The sequence below is a fragment of the Aythya ferina genome (genome assembly GCF_964211825.1).
Source record: "Aythya ferina genome assembly, chromosome: 23".
NCBI classification, from domain to species: Eukaryota; Metazoa; Chordata; class Aves; order Anseriformes; family Anatidae; genus Aythya; species Aythya ferina.
The window spans coordinates 4,316,061-4,335,580 of record NC_140321.1 but is presented as its reverse complement, the minus strand read 5'-3'; the positions used below and the strand labels follow the sequence as shown (position 1 = coordinate 4,335,580).

Below are 19,520 nucleotides of genomic sequence, written 5' to 3'. Positions count from 1 at the left end.
GCCTTGTCCCATGCCAAAACTTCCTTATTCAACCTCTCAGACCGCACAGCCAGAGACGCTGAACTGGGAGCTGTGCAAAGAAAAATACCTGGGGAAAGAGGGTGGGTAGCGCAGAAGAAACTCCATAAATCTTCAGACGATGCACGGAAGCATTCTGCACTCTCTTCTGCAGATCTGAGAAGAGCAGTCACACTGGTTCCAGGCAGTTCTGGCTCTGTGAACACTCTCTTGGTGTTCTCAGCTTTAACATTGCAGGCAGGTTTTTTGATGGAAAACTGACAGGACTGTCACCGTAATCCAGCTTCAGGAGAGCGTGGCACAACACGGAAGGGCCCAAAACCTTACCTCGTTATCAACAGAGTGCATCAACCATGTGAAATGCATCCTTAAAAAGGACGAGTGCAGCATTCACTCCCCAGCCCCAGAAGAGCAGCTGGTACCTGTCCTGTCCTGCTGGCCACACTCTGGCCTGCTGCTGTCAGCACTCCAGCAGAGGGGGCTCTGAAGCTGTCTGGTTAAAAAAAATAGGAGCCATTCTCCTGCTTGTAGTGGGTTGAACTGAAGAGAAGGAAGAGGAGGAAGGACGTTAGAAGTGTTGTGTGCTTTTAGATCGTTACTTGCTTCTGAGCTGGCAATCTGGACCACTTATGGAGCGGCACCAAAAAAAAAAAGCCCAAGATTAAAGCCCAAGTTTGTTACTGTCACTGCATTACTGTAACTAGTGTGCATTACTGCTGGACAGCTTTAACTTTCAAGTATTTTCCAGCCACTTACTGATCAGTGATGAATTACGTGCTTTCCACTTACGGCTGCTATGAAAGAAGTGACTTTCCCAGGGTCACACAGCAAGTGAGCTGGCCAGCCACAGCAGATGTCAGCTGTTCCTTAATATTTACAAAGGGCAGAGAACCTCTTGCTGTTTCTTTTTCTGCGCATATTCCTCTGCAGGACGTAATGGCACTTGTTTTGCTACACTGACAAGCAGTCTGTTTCTCTCATCATCTACCAGCTCCTGACTTTTTGCACTAGTAGGTCCAATTTGCAGAAGTTGTCATCACAGTCTTTCCCACAGGACTTAATTAGGGCACAAACCGGTTGCTTCCAGCTGTATTTTATGGACTTCTAGTCTTTATCACCAGAGAGACAGGACGCCCAGAGAAACAGGTAGATTTGTTTGGTTATTGCTGAGCTAGCCCCCACATCCTACCCAACCGACACATTTCTACATCCTACCGGTCCCTAATGAAGGGAAAAGATGGGAAGACAGGTTGAGCTCCCTCAGCTGGAAGGTGACCTACCTCCGATAGCACTGGTCCTATTTTTGTTGCATTCCCCACAATACCATACTGGGTAAGAAGTTTAAAATTCAGTTATGCCAAATGGAAAGGACAGATTTAATTTAGATTGCAAAGTTAACCAAAAGAACAGTAATTTGGCTTCACAATGAACGTTACTTTTCTGTTTTTTACTTCTCTGTTTTAGTTGCTTCCCTACAGAGATGGGGATTTTCTTCTCAGTTGAAAGTTACTAAAAATATGACAGGTAGTGCTTGGCATCTTTGAATTCTGGCATTAAATGTTTGCCACTTGAGATTGTCACTTAAGATTTCTGCATTAATTGATTCATAGCAAATGCAAGTGTGATGCTATTTGAATACATATTGTTATTTACCTCTACAAAGAAGAAAGCACGTTCTCCAAGTGGGAAGCTGCTGCGGTATGTCTCAATATTGAAAACAGTTGCTGGGATTTAGCATACAGAAATTTAAATTTCTTGCCTTCTTCCACTAGAATGGAAGCGGAGAAACCTTCTTTGGAGAATTCTGAAGCACAGATCCAGGAAAAAGAATCTAGGAGGATGTAAATATATTTCTAGGGTAAAGACACAATTCTTAGAAGGAAGGCATCTTTTCCAAATATGGATTACTGGAACAAAGTCCATATATAGCTTAAACAGTGCATCTTTATAGGCAACTCTTTCCACTGTGGTCACGAAGCTTAAAAAGCTTTCATTTCAAAGCCAGTACACAAAGAATTAGAGAAGAATCCAAAAGTACACTAGTTTTCAGACAACAGTTTAGTTGAACTAGAGATAATCTAAATACTTACTGCAATCATCAGTCCTGCTCACCAAGTTTTAAGGTTAAAAACAGATTTCCAAGTTCTGCCACCCTACTCCCTTTTAGGTCCCCATTGCAGCAACAGTGCTACCAGTGACAGAGCCTGTAAAGAAAATGCCCTTTAACAGAGGTCACCTATACATAAGGCTTAGGAACTAAATAAGGGCCTAATTGCTTTGTCTTCAATTTGCCTGTATTCAAAAAGCCTTAGAGACCAATTATTTGTATTAGAAAATCCCTCTTCCCCTCATCTTAAGTAGCAGAAACACGCAGGCAGATAATTACTATTTGTTCTGTAGGGAAGAAGCACTGTGCAAGGAAGTCAGAAAACATGAGCACAGACACCACGTGGTACATTTGTTTCAAAAAAAAAAAAAAGTAAATGTGGGTGTACTTTAAATATTAACCATTCTGTTCAAGTTCCCTTGTGACTGGCTTCCTAACAATATAATTTGGAGCAACCTGTAACTTATTGTAGCTAGAAATATGAAGTTAGTTTCATTATTAGTAGGATAAGCAATTAATACATCTCACCAGCTTTGTACAGCAGAGACGAGATAAAGCAATCACCCTCCCTTCCACAGCAATGAACTTCACGCAGGATACATGAAACCTATTTAAAAATATTTTTCCCTGCGAGTCCCACGGGTACCAGTTTCAACTCACCACACAGTGAACTGCAGTCAATCTACAAATGTTCCATTTTTATTACAAAGTATGAAAGGCAGAAAATACTGTACCTAATACACAGGAGGCTGAAACTTAGAAAGAAGGTTAAAAAATCTGAATAAAACTACATAGGAAGCAGGAAATAGCATAAAAGGATGCAACATTCCACTTTCAAGCGACTTCAGAAAATTGCCTTAAAATTTACAGAGTTTCAACAGTATGGTTCCATGACTCAGGTGTTAAAATCCATTGTAACAAAACCTTTTGCATTTTCTCCATAAAAATAAAGGAGTAAAGGGACACTGCAGTTATCCATGTCAACAACATATGTCTGTTGAATAGCAGGATACTAGGATTCCTCTAGGACAGTATAGTAGCAAAGTTGCAAATCTCAATATGGAAGGTGGAGAAAAGAAGGACAGAAGTAAAACTACTATTGCTTTAACATAGTTTAGTGAGAACAAGAAGTCGGAGTTTCATATGAATGTTTGTACAATCATGCTACAAAGATTACACCTTCAGGAAATTACCACAACGGGACTGTGAATGGAAAGAGCAGAAGGGAAAAAACACACAAAAAGTAAACATCTCCTACTGACTATCGGTAACAAAAATGCTTCGGCGCAACAGATTTAAATTACATCTTACACTGCTAGCAACCCAAGTTTAAAAAAAGGTTCCTTTTAAATAGTAGATTTCATAACTCATATGCACCAGGTTGTCAGAAAAGCAACACATTGCTTCACAGCTGTACTATGACTTTCACTAGTTCTTGCATTTCTGCCTTGGTTCAGATTCGACAGACCGATCGTCGTCTCTAACGAAGGAGACTTGAGAGTCACGCGTCTTACAATCGTGAGAGCAAACTCCAAGGGATGTTGACTTGTGGCTATCAATGAGCGCTGGAATATGGGCTTACAGCTACCCTTTGCAGCGATAATTTTCAGGAAAGTCTTTTTGTTAGATTTTCTGAGGAGGAATAAATTCGATAGAAGTCATCCAGATTTGTTTTTACGAGTATGAAAATCCTAGCTTGATGCTGAGTACCAAAGGCTGCACAAAAGGCTACTGAGACACATGGCAGCCAAAGTTATCTTCCGAAATTAGACAGCAGCGAGCAAGTCTCACAAGTGCCTTTGTCTCTGGAGTCTGCCACAAATGATGAGCATTCAGTAACTGGTGTTTAGCTGCATTTTTAATTACTGCTTTTTAGTGCTGGTGAATGCTGCTGATCAAAAGTTCTGGAAATCTCTTCCTAAAAGAAGAGCTGGGGCATGCTGAATTCCTCTCAATATCCCCAACAATAAAACATTTCTGACTCTTCTCAGGTAAGAAGGGTGAAGTACAGCTGCCTCTCTAAGCATGAAAAAGTGCTCGTTAAGTGCCACATACAAATAAATCCCTGGATTCTCCACAAAGATCAAGAGAAACAGGGACACAGCTGACAGTACCTTGCCCATTCCAGAACAGGTCTTGGACACCTCGGTTTGAATGTCCACTGTCTAATAAATACAGGCCTGCTCTGGAATACCGGTCTGACAGTAGAAAGCAGTAAATGTGTAGAGATAACCTGTATTAATTGATAAGGTAACAGAATGGATGTGAGGGGGTAGGGCCATTTTGCTAACCAGCAATGGGAAGACAAACCAGTCCAGTATTTGGATGGAACTGTAACTCTGTAATCCACTGAGCCAACAGCTTACCCTTGCTGCCATTCATCCTTTTGAGGATGTTCTGAAAGAGACAAAACACCATTAAGCACGAGGAACTGACAAGCTCCAGAATTTAGGTTGTGTGAATTTACAGACAGCAGCAGCAATTTTTCTATCACAAAAACGTTACCCAAAGAATCCAGCTACAGCTGTGCACCACCAACCTGCCACTACTGCCGCCAAGCAGTAGAGGAGAGATTGCCAGACACTGCCAAGCTCCTAAATAAAGCAAGAGGGACTCTCTGGGTGACAAGCTGCGCTAAATTACTTGGGGTGACCTTGCAAGGTTGTGTCATTCTCTGAATAGAGAGCTTCAGTTTAACACAAACAGCATTGTCAAGTGCTCATGGTTTGGGTGTTTAGTAGAAACAGATGAGGGTCCACTAGATACTGACAACCGTAGCCAGTTGAGGATTTCAGTGACTGATGGATTTAACATTTCACACAAAACACAGACAAACGCCTACCATAAAAAGACTGAGGAAAAGATGACTCTCCTCCTAATCTTACCAAAAATATACTTGTTAAAGTGCCATCTGCAAGAGAACAAAACAGACACACTCAGCTTTCTTGATTTACATTTAAAACAAGCACAAGAGCATCTGTGTGAAGAATTCCAATATATTGGACTTCTCCCCTCACCTAGTCCCTGGTAGGCAATGATCTATAGTTGAGCCTGATGCAGCTTTCTCATTGCGACACCAGGCAAAAATAGATCCTTTTACTATTATCCAGAACATTCAGGAGAGTAATTACAGCTAAGTTTTGAAAGGATCATTAACTTTGACTTATGAGAGGCAATGCCTCCCCCTTTTAAGTACATTTCAAGGTTCCATACGGAACAACCTGTATTATCAGTCTCCTGTCATATCGCTCTTTGAAACCACCGTTTCCTTTCTAAATAGATTGTCAAAGCACTCACATCCTTGCCTTTTAAATCCCTGCACGCAGAAGCACAAGTCCAGTACACGCAACCTACCATAGGCCGTTTCAGTTAGACGATGAAGGGTTAGCACACTGCATGCTAATTCAACATCCAACTTGTATTCTGGATGCTTTCCCCTCACTAACGAGGTATCACACAATTGAAATCTCCTGGTTGAAGCCCATATACTAGCAACCGGTTGCCCACATAACAGCAGAAATCTGTGGAAAGCTTGGTTTAAAGGGAACATAACAACCAGACAATAGCATAATATCTGGAATTAATCAACTGGAGTGCTGCACAACTACCGAAGCCAGAGAAAAATGACATCTCCGTACCAGAATCAAGGCCTTACCTGTACCAAAATAGCCTGCGATTTTCTGCTTTTCTAACCTCACTGATGCTCAGACTTTTCCCTTAATGTTACTGCATACTCAAGGGATACGAGGCATTTGAAAGCAGTTGCTCTGCACCCTCCAGCAAGCACAAAATAATCAAGATCAAATGCTGAAGTATTTATATCCATGAACTTTGGAAAAAAATAATGCTTATGAGGGTTTCATACCCAACATAATTGAATGTTACGCCAGTAAAATGTGATAAACTCTATCTTCTGATTCACAGGGTACAGTGGCAAGTCTCAGGGTTTTATTTTATCTTGCAAATAAACTTGAATCAGCAAGTAGACAGTTAGTTTGCTGCCACTGTGTCAGCAGGTGCTGGCAAAAGGGCACCGAAGTCTCTCACTTCCTCTCTGGATGGAAGTGCCATTTGCACTACAGAACATCTCACCCATGAGGATTTTCATGTCTTTTCAGTCATTAACCTTTCAAGTGACTTCTTTGAAAAGAAGCTATTTTAAGTAGCATTTCCCTGTTCCAAAACAGCCTCTGGTGATTCTGAATGTAATTTCAGAAGAAGAATGACAACAGATTATGCCCAAAGCAACATGTTATAGACCTAGAAGGTAGCCCAACTGGCTACACAAACAGGATATGAGTTTTATTTAGAATCCACTGGAGTCCACAAAATTCCTTCACTTGCCTTTGAAGAGTTTGGAATGAGAACCCAATACCACAGGCGAACTTCCATCGGTTTTATGGATGGAAGGGCTGACACTCTAGGTTCACAACAGAATTTTACTCTAACACTAGCAAAAGCTACCTAGTTATTTGTTGGTTAGCCCCTTCACAGGTGCTCTTTTCATCATCTTGGTACAAACAGAGATTCTATTCCTAGAGAAGCAGGCTGTATTTGTCATTTAGTATAGCCCATGGAGTCTCTCAGTGACTTTATTTTCAAATAAATTAGCTTATGTCTTTTTTTAAAGCACAATTCGGCAGTTGCAAAAGATTTGTTAAGCTAAGCAACAGGCACATTCATCCTTGACTCACGCCATCTATTTAAGAATGAGACTTCAAAGCACAGAGGGGACTTCTGAAAGTACTAACGTTACAGGTAGTTCCTGCCATTCCCCAAACCACAACTTAAATTAAAAGCTTGTCTGGTAACAACTGACTTTGCACTCCAAGCCAAAGTTAAAATCCCTTAGTGACACAGCACATAATATCCACTGCTTGTAATTAAGCAGCACATTACAAGTATGTGCACATTTTGATGAGTTTCTAAAGCTCTGCACGTAGTTATACGCTGCTACTAAGAAAATCCTAATTTTCACTTAATTCTGAGTATTTTCCAACTTAAGATGAAGCACTGTTTAAAAAAAGTTGTAACCCAACTGTTTGGCTAACACCGTTCTGATACCTCAATCAAATCTGTGGAACACACTACCCTCAGCACCATAGCTAGTAAGGAAAACTGACCTTCAAGTCAAATAGAGCCTTCTGTCAAAAAAAACCCACAGCTGAATACAGAACGCCATTGACAAACCACGAGCTTAAACCATGTTAGTTTCTTGGCTCTGAAATTAAAAGGGGTGATGGAATAATAATGCTGTTTCTAATGAATTGCAAACAAATTCGCAAGGCAGTGCTTTTCTGAGCTCATGTTGAAAAGTAATCTGTAGAATATTTCCCCATGTCCAGAATGACAAAACTTTTCAGAGTCTGTTCTCTACTTGACAGCACTTTCAGCATCAGTTTTACTGTTTCTCAGCAATCTCTTTTCCCAGCTTGCCTTTGCTGCATAAACCATCACAATTCAAGTTTGGCAGCGTCCTACTATTTATAATGCTGCCTGTAGTTGTAGGTGAATGTACGTTAGGTGGAAGGATGATTTTGATAATTTCTGACACTTACATCAAAACTCAGCTGGTACAGCCTCAGAGCACTGCTACGGTTGTCATGTCTTCGTTGGGAGAGCACTGTGGAACATCGATCTGAATAGCTGTGTTATATTAAGACTTCGCTGAAGATTTTTATCTTGCCTAATCCACTCAGCTTTGATTGCAAAGTATTACTGTAGAGCGTTCCACTATTCAAAACAGAAACAGATGCCCCTGGACACATCCCAAAAAGACATGAGGATGACAAGTGCCAAATCATAGCCTCTGTGGCACTGTTTCTTTCATTTGAAACCCATCTTCTGTGCATTGCATTAGGGAATTCTTTCTTTCAGAGAAACAGCTTTCATTTGGATAGCAGACCAGCTCTTCCAACTCATCTCCTCGTTCAACAAGACCTGACAGTACAAAGCAAATACATTTAGGAAAAAAAGATTGCTTTGCACTCCTTTCAAGAACTCCCAGGAACACAGGCCAAATGCAAAGAAGCTCCAAGGTGCAGGTTAACCACAAAATCTTGGTCATATTATTTGCCAATCAAGCAAGCTACAAAGTGTGAAACCATTTTATTTTGGTTCAGATAGTAAGCCCTCTAAGGGGAAATCATTTCATTGGAAATGTCACTCCAAAGTCCATTACAAATAACATTTTTTGAGAAGTCATTTACCTCAGAGGGAGCTCAAGTCATGCAAGTATCTTCTTTCTGAAACCTATTACCATTCTGTTAGCTAACACAACTGCAGGAGACACACAATAAATTCAGTTATAATTTAAAAATAAGGCCTACCATAGTAGCAACTGCCTCTAGCATCAGAAAAGTGTAAGGAAATTGTGCAACAAGTACTTGTACTTCACAGCACCAGAAAATTCTGCCCAGGTAACCAGGTATTGGGAGCCAAGGCAACGGTTAATTCTGGCAGGCCTTTACTGCCAGGGAGCCTGCAGTGTTATCGTGACTTCTATCAACAAATATATCCTGCTTTGGGCCTGTGGAAGTGGATCACATATCAAAAGTAAGAATTCGGGAGAAAAGCCTTACTCAATAGAAAGTTAGCCCAATATATAAAAAACATACAAATGTTTAAACAGTTGAGAGGCAGCAACAACAGGAATGATAGATTCCTGCCAAGGTGGCTGTTAACATCACCGTCTTTTTCCCCACCTTGTTTTGCACTTGCATCTATCGAACTAGTTAGATGTGCTGCCCCAGCTGGCTGACAAACACGTGGACATACGCAGCAACTGAAAGCCTGCAAGCTTATTAACACAGTCAAACAAATATACAGAACTTTAACTGAAGAAAAAAAAAAAAAAAAAAAAAAAGAAAACCAGAACCCAAAAGGTCCAAGAGGCTCAGCATGTCTCTGCATTTTAGAGTCTTGGGGACAGGGAACACCTGTCCTTGATTCTTGTAACAGTTTCTTGGAACAGTAGATGCAAAGCAACAACAGATACTGGCCACTTGACTCGTGTTGTTCTTACTTTAGAGGGGAGGGGAAATTATACGGCCTTGCCTCAATTTGGCATGAAGCAGTAACGTTACACTCTCAAAATCTCCAGGCAGTTGTTGTAGCAGATAGCTATCCAGTCTGGCTGAGTCGATGCCCACTGTACATTGTTGATTTCTCCCTCTGCTGTATAGGCCAAGATAGGGTCCTCAATGGCACGAGGCATTTGCTGGATGTCCCAGATGAGAGCCTGATGGTCATCCGCTGCACAAGAAAACAAAATAAGTAGAATCAAAGCATTATGGAATCTCCCTACATAGGATCTCCCTAATATGGGTGTAGTAGAAGCAGCTAGATAGAATATGGCTGTTGCAGTCCAGATAAGAAATCAAGATGGAGGTACAGTGGTGCAGCTGTTCTCCAACAAAACCAGCACACCTCTTTGGATAATTACGTGTTATCCAGGACAGTTATAAACCGAACAATCAGTGGAACTCCGGTTGAAAACATTTAAGAAGTAGCTTGCAAAAAAAAAAAAAACAAAAAAACAACAACAACAACAAAAAAAAAAACATTAAAAAGCATGGAAAATAGAATAGCTTAGCCAACAGAGATGCACAGTTTGGTCACTGTGCTCACTATTGCCATCCAATAAGCAGGCATCTATTTCCATAAGCTTTTTAGGAAAGTCTCTAATAAAGGACTTCTAAATCACTTATAATCTTTAGCAAAAGGCAGTAAGAGAAGTGCATTAACTTTTTGGAAGAAAAGATTTTGCAAATGTAATGGAAAGCTCCCAAGCAGAGATTCACTAATGTAGATGGCGAGAGATCGATCTGGAATCTCTTTCCACACCTACCTGCTGTACAAATATGGCAGGAAGAATGAGGCGCCCAAGCAATTCCATTTACACACGCTCTGTGGTTGTTTAACCTGGCAACAGGAGTGCAGGGAACTCTGACATCTAGAATCACAACCTTCAGAAACAAAACAACAAAGTTAATAATTGGCATTTTTTATTTTTTCCTCCAGAAAAGAAAAAGATTTGAACTAAAGCTGTGAAGACTTTCCCCAAAGGGTGCACCTGGCAAGCACACACTGTTCTCAAAGAATAGTTTCTAGCTGGTCAGCAAATTGTGTGCATCTCAAGAAGAGTCAGGCCTCACCAGGAGGGCTTGTGAGGTATGAGAACATAGCAAACGAATTATGCTTCTCTGAAGCAGCACAGGCGACAAACTAAGGTACACTGCCTTATGCAATGAACTGAGAAAGAACAGGATGACTACAGTACTTGCATTTATGATTTTATGGGAAAGCTGTTGCCCAACTGGCTCACGGACCCCTCTTAAAAAAAATCAGCTGAAATATTTAGGAGCCCCAGAGATCTCCAAGTTTATAATGCCAGTTACCTTTAACTCCTACTGAAATTACTAAAATAAGAAGTGGTCCTTAATCATACTCCACATAACAACATTGCCCTCTTCCTTCAAAAGTTAAGAAATGAAGGGCCAAGCAACCTCCCAAAAATCCCAGCCAGTAGCACCCCCAGGAGAGCTAGTGCCTCACCTCCATGCCATCCATGGCCATCGTAGCAAGATAGTTGGGATCCTGCTTGTTCCAGCAAAGACGCAGCAATGGATGGTGCTGTGGGTCTTCATAAATGATGGTGCTGTGTTCCAGATGACGGAGATCGAACATCCTCACCGAGCCATCTGCACCAACTGAAGCGAACATATCTCTTCCACCACCTGCACGGCTAAATGCTATGTCATACACCTGCTCGGCACCAGGGCAGAGAAAAACACAACCTCAGTTTTAGTCAATGCACTGCCTCCTAATTCACAGCAAAATGGATTTTCCGTATGAATAGCAGAACTAGTAGTGACATTTTCTGTTAAATGCTTGAGCTTCCTAGCTAGTTTTTAAGTCACTATGTTTGCCAAAGGGAAGGGGGAAAAAACAACTAGTCACGTCATTACAGGATTATTCACTGAAACAGAACATATTTGTTTTCCAGACTCAGATTTTGTTAAAATGAAAGAATCCTGTAAGCTGTTTATTGCCTTTGATATCCAGTTGATTACAATTCCAGTTTGGTGCTTTATCTCATTTTTCTAAAATATTCTAGAGCATAATCTAGTAAGACAAACATATTCTCAAGCCCAGATTTGATGACGAGTAAACAGAGCAGTAGCCAACAGAACAGTTTTAATCAGTTTGTAACGTATAAAACCTGTATATCTGAGCTATAACTAATGCATATCAAAGCCATACATCTTAAATTTTAAATTTAAAACATTAAAATTTTGGATAATCAGATTTCTCAAAAAAAAACAAAAAACGCAGAAAAGCCCTTTTCCTTGTCTGCTGCTTTAAATATATGCAATGTAAACAACCAAATGAAGCCATCACCTCTTTGTCATGCGCAATAAGTTGGGTCTTAACATGGCCAGAGACCAGATTTACTCTTCCAAGAACCTGCCCTGTCTCCAGACCCCAGATAGTGCAGGTCGTGTCAATACTAGAAGTACCTGAAACAAAAAGGCTTCTGTTAGCAAAATGAATATTCTTAATACGATAATTTGTGAGAATTTTGCTAATGACTTGCTCCATTAGTGTAATAGCCTCTGACATCTACAGATCAGAATAGCTGCAAGAGCAGCATACAATTAAAATCAAGAATGCCAACCAGCCAGCAATCTGCCATGCATTTAAATGACCCAAACCTTTTAGCTGCGGAAAGAGTCTTTCACACAGGAATAAAGTGTAAATAGCTCATGTCTGCTTCAATCTATGCAGAAGCCTGATGCAGATCTGGGATGAACTTCCCCATCCTTTAAGTCTCATGCACATGTCAAAACCAAAGCCTAATCCTAGAATTGCAATAGCACATCGTTATTAACTGATTGCTTCTGTGGACTGAAGGTGGGGCTAGCAGTAAAGCTCTTAAGAGAGGAGCAATGCAACACAGAAAAAATAAATCATGTAGTAAATAATTACTAAGACACATTATCAGTGTTAATCTCTGGGCAAATCCCCCTGACATGAACGGCTGTCCTCTGCTGGAAAACAAACCTCTGCTGAATCAGTCATCATGGATTGACAATTTCTCCCAAAGGCTAAAATTAAGCCTTAAGCATTCAGCCCCCTTCTCCAACTGAATTAAGGGCTCCTGCCATTGAAATGATTTTCAGAAATAAAAAGCTTGGTATGGAGTTTTCTAACCACTCCAGAACACACTGGGTAAGTCACAGGAGTTCACATCCACTTTTACTCAGCACTGGAACACCAGCCCCGAAGGCTGATAGCTCCTATCTGCAAGGTAGGAACAACTGAGGCAGCAAAGGAACGCCCCTAACCCAACCTCCGTAGAGGAGGGGCCACCTTTCAACATAAAAAAAAGTCTCCAAGAGCTGTCTTTTTTTTTTTCTTCTTTTTTCAAAACCCAAGACAATGGCAGTTTCTCCAACATACAAATTTGTCTGCTTGTTAGTTACCAGAGTGCTGATTGCAATGACAGCAGTCGGGCACATCTGGGATTTCACCAGACTGGATTCAGAAGCGTGTCTTTCACACCAACAGCTGCAGCGTTTTGTCAGTCTCACCTAGGAGGTACGGATCCACTTCATTCCAATCAAACGATGTTAGCGGAGCACAGAAATCAGAGTTCTTGTTATTGTTCAGCAAACACTCCAGCCGGGTCTCTGTTTCACCCACCTTTAGGAAAAGCAAAACACCTGACTGAAATAGAAACATCACGCGACTCGTTCCACTTGTACTTCCAACACAGAGCGCTAATCCCGGCTTTCTTTCCCTCAGCTTTACAGCCTAACTGTCTGGAAAACACAATCACCACCTCTGTCTTCAATCAGGTGATTAAAACAGCAATTACCACCGTAATTCTGCCTTTCCTACAGTCTTTGTATTTAGTAGCATTATTACTGCAGCTAAGAAAAACTTATTCAGTGCTCTGCCTTCATTTTGTGTCTTCACCTTCACACTGCAGCAAGCACAAGACACCATGAAAGGAAAGTCAAAAATCTGGTCTCAAGTACAAAAGGAGATAACTCCGCAGCAGTCAGTATCAGAGGTCTCTCCCCGGGGAGGATTTACTCACTCTCCACACACGCAGGTAGTCACCGCTGGTTGCCAGCAGGTCTGGGTAGACTCCCTTGGTGTCCGGGATCCACATCAGCTTTGTGGTGGGGTAGGGGTGATCAAAGGTGTTCCTGCAAATGAACTCCGAGCTCTCTTCATCCAAACCAACAAGCTGCACCTGTAAGAAGCCACATTCAAAAGAAAGAGAAAGCATTTTTAACAGAAGAATCATTTATAATTAGTGCATTAGGACAGCGTATTTCAGAAGGATGCTTTCTGGAACCTCAAGGACAATTACAAAAGACAATTAATCATGGCAATGGAATGAGAAATCTTCAAAGCTGTGCTTATGTGACCAGCTGGGAAGCAAAGTGAAGTACCCATCCTCACCACAGCGCTGTACTTGGAAGACGTGATCTTAAGTGAAGCAAAATCCCAGCCCCAAGGACTGAAGCCCACCCTTCTCTTCCACACACTGCACCAGATCCCACCAGCCAACTCTCAGGCTGCTCTCAGTGTCACAGGAGCTAACACAGCCTGCCACAGCTGCACCAAAGGAGAACACGGATTAATCCCACCTGGTGTCAGAAAGCAAAGAGAATTCAAACTTGGGAAAAAAAGGAGGGGGAAGAGAAAACATCAACAAAATTATTCTAGTGTTTTGTGTGAAAAGACCAAGAAAGCGGGCCTGCTGAAAGATTTTAGGCAGCTGATCTCCGAATTAGTATTTTTCTTCCCATGGTAATGTGATAGAGGGAAGGGCAGACAAGAAGCTATCTGCACATAGCTCGGTCATGACAGCACCTGAAGTAACGCTGGTAGTCCCAGACATGATGTTATTAGAAAAATATTGACATGTCAGAAAGCGCTCAGAGAACAATACGGTGCTGGGAGGAGGTGTTTACCTAGCAGTGCCTACAAGACCTAAACAGGATGAGAGCCCCACTGTGCTGAGCGCTGCTCGAACACAAACACTGCGAGGACGACTCATTGCAAGCAGTTTGTAAGCTGCTCACAGTGGGAACTTCCTAATACTTTCCACACTGCAGCTTCCTCCTGGAAACCGTGGCTTAATAGACTTATTCTAAGATGTTTATCTGCACAATTCCTAAATATTCTGGCATATGCAATTCAGTTCATGAACTAGACATTTGAAGTAGGCTGGAAATCACTGCATTTCCCCCCAGACACACAACAGCACGCCTCCACAGTCCAGTTACGAGTCCATTTAGGGATGCTCCTAACAAATGCGACCCTTGCCGCTTGTCAAACTGAAGATCCATCCCTTCCACCCTGTAAGAGACCCTAGAAGACGTCAAACCAAGCCTCTAAAACCAGGCCATGTCTGCCTCGCACTCCCCTCACTGCAGCTGCTCCACTTCACAGCCCACCACGAACCAGCCCCGCATCTCCCGGTCTTCTGAAGCGATTGACAGAAAGCTCCAACTCCTTTAGGGCTCAGGAATGCTAAGCGGATTTCACAAAGGAAGCAAATTGTCCTTGGTCACAGAAAATCTTGCGGCAAGGTCAGAATCAGAAGACAAACGACTTGTAATCATTTCTTTCCCTTTGCTTATGCTGTTTGCAGCTCAACGTGCGGACATTAAGCCGGTCCGAAGCAATCAACATTCCCCAACCAGAGGCAGATCTCAGACAGCAGAGGACTCGCTTTCCTGGTGCGAACTGACAGATCCCCACCCTGCACGATCATGTTTAACCCCTCTGCAGAAAGAGCAGTGCCAGCCAACCCCTTGGTGACCTTTGACGTTTTTCGGCGCAGGCCAGGTTGGAGAACAAGAAGCCCACCGAGGACACGAGACCTCCTGGCACCTGCCGCTGACTGTGGGACCCGGCAGCAGCAAACACCGCTGGAGCAGCTCTGCTCTCTCCTAGCTCAGCACGTTCAGAGGTCTGACTCTTCTCCTCGGACCCGATCACAAGCAGGGACTACAGAACCCCTCCGGCCATGCTTTCGGTGCAGGCTGCAGAGAACGATGGGGTTTATTTTCGGGATGTTGCCCATACAAGAGCCCCGTCTCACCTCTCTTGCAGGAGGGAGAGATCTGCTGCTGTCAACTACTGCACGAAGCAGTGCCTGAAGCTGAGACCAGAAAAGCCTGAGGAGATGCTAAAACCAAAGTAATCGTCAGGCAGGAGACAATCTGAGCCGTTCTGCATCTACCTGTCACTCGTCCCGGTGGGGAAAGGAGGACAAGGGGGGGTTCAACCTCCATGAGCTTTGCAATTACGCTGCGATGGCAGCCAGGAATGCTGTGTAATTATTTCATTTCTCCCATAGATCACGATATGCTGCAATTGGATGTGTTTTCCTACCGCTGTCCATCAAGTCGCTGTGATCGACTTGTCTTTGCAACCCTAAACCTTACAGAAAAATAAAAACCACAGCCCCCTGGTAAAGCAACCACACCAAACACTCCCTGATCTGAGGCACTGTGCAGGAGAAGGTGGCACCTCTGTCCTCCAGGTACAGCCTGCAATCAGCCTGCCTGCTCCTTTCCACAGATCACTCCTGATCCCCGAAGCCACGCTCAGGAGCCTGCAGCTGCCTCCCATCACACCAGCGATCTGCGAGGTGTTCTAAAGCCTAGCAGCAGTTTGCTAATCCAAGGCGTTCAGGAAAAGCCAGCCTAAATAATTTCAGCTCTTCCCACTGTGTCCTTCTACCAGGGAATGATCGGTGCAGGTGTAGGAGCTGAAGCAGAACTCCCCGGGGGTTCAGAGAGATCCTGGCAATCAGCTCCCTCCTGTGCCCTCCAGCTTGTTAGTCATAGGGGAATTAAAGCGGTTTGGAGAGTCTGGGAATTGGGGACAGCAGGAGATTGGGGTTCTGCAGCCAGTAGAACTGAATCCCCCACAAATGAGAGGTGCAAAGAGAGCTTTTGTGCATGTAGCCGCACGTACTTGGAGCTCTGGTAATTACTACAGAAATGGAAAGTCCCCAAAACGAAGGGGACAAGAATCTGTCCTCTTCCTTTCACAGCCCCAACAGAAAACGCTGCTACCACAAATGCTTGGTGCACTAAATCTTTTTTAAAACACCTTAAAAAATATAAATAAAACAGGAGAGTAACAAGGAAAAACTATATTGACCTATTTGGTTACGTTTTCAGCAAGCTAGAATTGCTATTCCAGTCTGGGCTTTGGAAGGAAGGAAGGAAGTCGGTTATTTAGAACAAAACACTGCAGCAACAGGAACAGAAATGTTTGCTGCTTGTCAAAAGCCTCCAAAGATATCCGAGTGCAAAGAGAAAGCTGAAATGAAAGTGAGTTTTCGTTAGCCTTTTGATTGGTTCCACCTGCAAGGGTATTTTGATGTCAGAATTTGGCAACGTAAAACATCTCAACCGTGCAGGGCGGCTTCGGCAAGAGGACAAAGCTTCCACACGTGCCTGACAAGACTTAAATTCCCACTTATCTCAGAACTCGGGTTGAAAAAAAACTGCTCTAAGCACATTATGGGCTACTTGGGACACCTTCAGTCCTTTCCCTGTGTTACCTCAGTTTTACCACTCCCACGGACAGAGGCTGGAGCTGAGAGAACTCACAGCGAGCGTGCCCCCAGCACGCCCACGCAGGGTCTGTCCCAACCTGGAGCCTGAAGCTGTTCCCCGAGGGTTTGAGCATCCCCTAAAAGTTTCAGCAAAGCGCTGAGAGCCTCGGAGAGACATCACGAAGAGCGTGCAAATCACTGAGCACTCCCAAGCCCCCTCTGGTCTCCAAAGGGAAGACACCACCAATGCTCTGAGCACCAATTTGACTTTATCCAGGAGGGCTCTACTTGTCATCACCTACCTACAGCAGAAGGCTCTACTGAAAACACCTTAAAAAACCCCAAACCCCACCCCTCACCACACAAAAAACCCAGCACCCTTTAAGGATCACAGCAAACCACCTCAACAAACCGAAGGCCACGTTTCGCCGTGTTGTTGTACAAACTGAATTTTTAATCACCCATTTTCTGTACTTCCAGCCCGGCAACTCAGCCTCGCACAATTACTCTCCTGCTGTTCACACCACACTGCATAAATACAGAATGAGGTGCTCGGAGGGACCGGAGTCATCAGGATTGTGAGTCCTGAGTCACTGAGGTCAGGAGAAGCTCTGGGGAATATTTACAGACGGGTCATTTACACAGCCCTACAGAGCTTGTCTGCACCAACTAAGTGTAAAGGATAAAAAAAAGTGGCTGACTCAACTGCCTTTATGGTGGAAGCCTGAGCTGAAAAGCAGACTCGATAATGCTGTGATTGGGAATAATAATCCCCAGGGAACGACCCAAAGTGAAAAGCACCAGAAACGTGTCCCTTATTATCCAACTCCACCACTTCTAAACAAAATATTCACAGGTTGGTGATTTGGCCTTTAAAGAAAGGGGAAGTTTTGGAGCTCAGCGAGCTGCCACCCCCAGCACCCCGATGGGGCTCAACTCATTCGTAGCTGGTCACTGACTGGACTGCAGCGCGCTGTGAGCATCCCGCCAGGACTGCTGCAGGTGCAGTAACCAAACCGCTCCCAGAGGTGTCACCTGCCTTCGGATCACCCCTCGTGACATCCCTGCCCAATGCCCAACACCAACTTTCAGCCTTATTTTCTCCATTAAGCAGCTCGACAAAGCTACAAATCGCCATGCTATAAACACAGAGCTCTATTTGCAACAGCTTCAGCTTCACACAACTTTCTGCATGCTCTACAGCTGGGTTTATTTCCTCATCCCTCCTCTGCTCGTATGCATTCATCACCCAGATCGATGTATTAAGGGCTGTCGAGAAACGAAGGGTTTAATTTGAAGAGCCGGCCACCTCTCTGCTACCTGCACAAGGTGCCCTGCTTCGATGCGGAGGGAATGCTGAGGATCCAACCACACATTTCACATCAGCGTTGCTCTCAGAAGCAAGTAAAGGCGCTGAGGGCTTACAGCCTCATGAAAAAGCCCCCCCAGCAACCTTCCACGAGGAGACCGAACGGTAAAACAGGCGTAACGCTGCTGACACAGCCTCAGCCCAGCTCACACGCTCCCAGCCTCGAGTCCTGGCCGAAAACTTTCCCCACAAAACCCAGACACGCCGAGGGGGATTGAGACCACTGAGGAGACCTCTCTGCGAGCAGCACCCCCCCACAGACCCCCCCCCAGCCCCCCAAACCCCACAAGGAAGGGCCCAACGGGGGGGAGGGGACCCCAAAAAAACCCCCCGGGCCCTTTTTTTTTTTTTGGGGGGGGGCCGTGCCCGTGCCCACCTTGTTGTTGTACTCCTCCACGAAGCTGCCCAGCGCCAGGCGGAACCGTTTGTCGGGCCGCACGCTCCAGTTCATGGCGTACACGGTCCATGGCGCCTCGTACTTGTAGATCTCCTTCCGCTTGCCGTGCAGCGACATGGCGGGGCCGGGGGGGCGACGGGAGGGGGAAAAAACGAACCGGGACGGGACCGGGAGCGGGACCCCGGGCTGGGCTGGGCCCTGCTGAGGGGAAGGGCCCGGGGCAGGCGCTGGGCCCGGCCTCGGAGGCGGCGGGGAGCGGGGCGAGGCCGCGGCGCCCCCAGGCCCGGCCTCAGACGCCCGGCGGCGGCCGGTTGGGATTCGGGCCCCTCACACAACGGGAGCGGAAGCCGCGCGCGGAGGCCCGCCCTCTGAGCGCGGGTTGGGCGGCTCTGCTGTCCATTAGCCAGGCGGGCGGCTATTGGGTAGAATGCACGCCCGTTTGGCGCCGCGCGGTATCCTATTGGTCGGTTTGCCCTTCCCTTGCCGGGAGAACCTACCGCGGAGGGTGGTCCCGCCCTAGAGGGAGGCCGCGCTCGTTCTCGGCAGCGCATTGGCTGCAAGGGGTCGCAGTGGCGCGAGGCGGGCTCCCGAGCCCTTCTTGACAGCCGATTGGCTGGAAGCGCTGTCCGTCACCCCAGCCCGAGGCCCGCTTCGGGCGTTCCCTGGGGTCGCGAGTTCGAATCCCGTCTCCGCCGAGAGGCGGGGGGGGGGCGGGGGGGGGTTGGTCTGTAATTAGCCCAGGGTTAATTACGGGGCTTTACTGCCGGTAACACCAAGCAGCCCGGCTTCTTAGGAAGCTCCTGCCTGGAGCCGGGCAGGCTGGGGCACAGTGCCTGGCTTCAGCCCCTCATGGCGGGGCAGGTGGTGCCTGGGTGCGGCACCAGGGTGCGGGTCTGGGTGCTCCCTTGGGTGCTGCTCCTTTGGGTGCTGCTCCCTTGGGTGCTGCTCCCTTGGGTGCTGCTCCCTTGGGGGGTGCTCCCTTGGGTGCTCCCCATTGGTGAATTTACACGTACTCCCAACAAACACAGCT

At 45.1% G+C, this 19,520-nt stretch overlaps 1 protein-coding gene across 1 annotated transcript; it reads right to left on the bottom strand.

The window, feature by feature from the left end:
- Window positions 1–2,802: 2,802 nt before the first annotated feature.
- On the bottom strand, window positions 2,803–18,799 carry DCAF7 (DDB1 and CUL4 associated factor 7). Its single transcript, XM_084496128.1, has 7 exons — window positions 18,470–18,799; window positions 13,233–13,391; window positions 12,721–12,832; window positions 11,528–11,646; window positions 10,682–10,891; window positions 9,975–10,092; window positions 2,803–9,379 (listed from the first exon to the last, which is right to left on the bottom strand). The coding sequence occupies exons 1-7, from the start codon at window positions 18,605–18,607 to the stop codon at window positions 9,207–9,209; spliced, it is 1,029 nt and encodes a 342-aa protein (XP_084352254.1). The 5' UTR covers window positions 18,608–18,799; the 3' UTR covers window positions 2,803–9,206.
- Window positions 18,800–19,520: the final 721 nt, after the last annotated feature.

Bases quoted from the DNA above. Each gene is read 5' to 3' on its own strand.
- DCAF7 (XM_084496128.1), bottom strand. From the start codon at position 18,607: ATGTCGCTGCACGGCAAGCGGAAGGAGATCTACAAGTACGAGGCGCCA. The intron at 10,892-11,527 runs GTGATGGCTTCA...GGTGCCGAGCAG, and splicing joins TTATTGCGCATGACAAAGAG to GTGTATGACATAGCATTTAG. The intron at 9,380-9,974 runs GTAGGTGTGGAA...TTTCTTGTGCAG, and splicing joins CTGCCATATTTGTACAGCAG to CGGATGACCATCAGGCTCTC.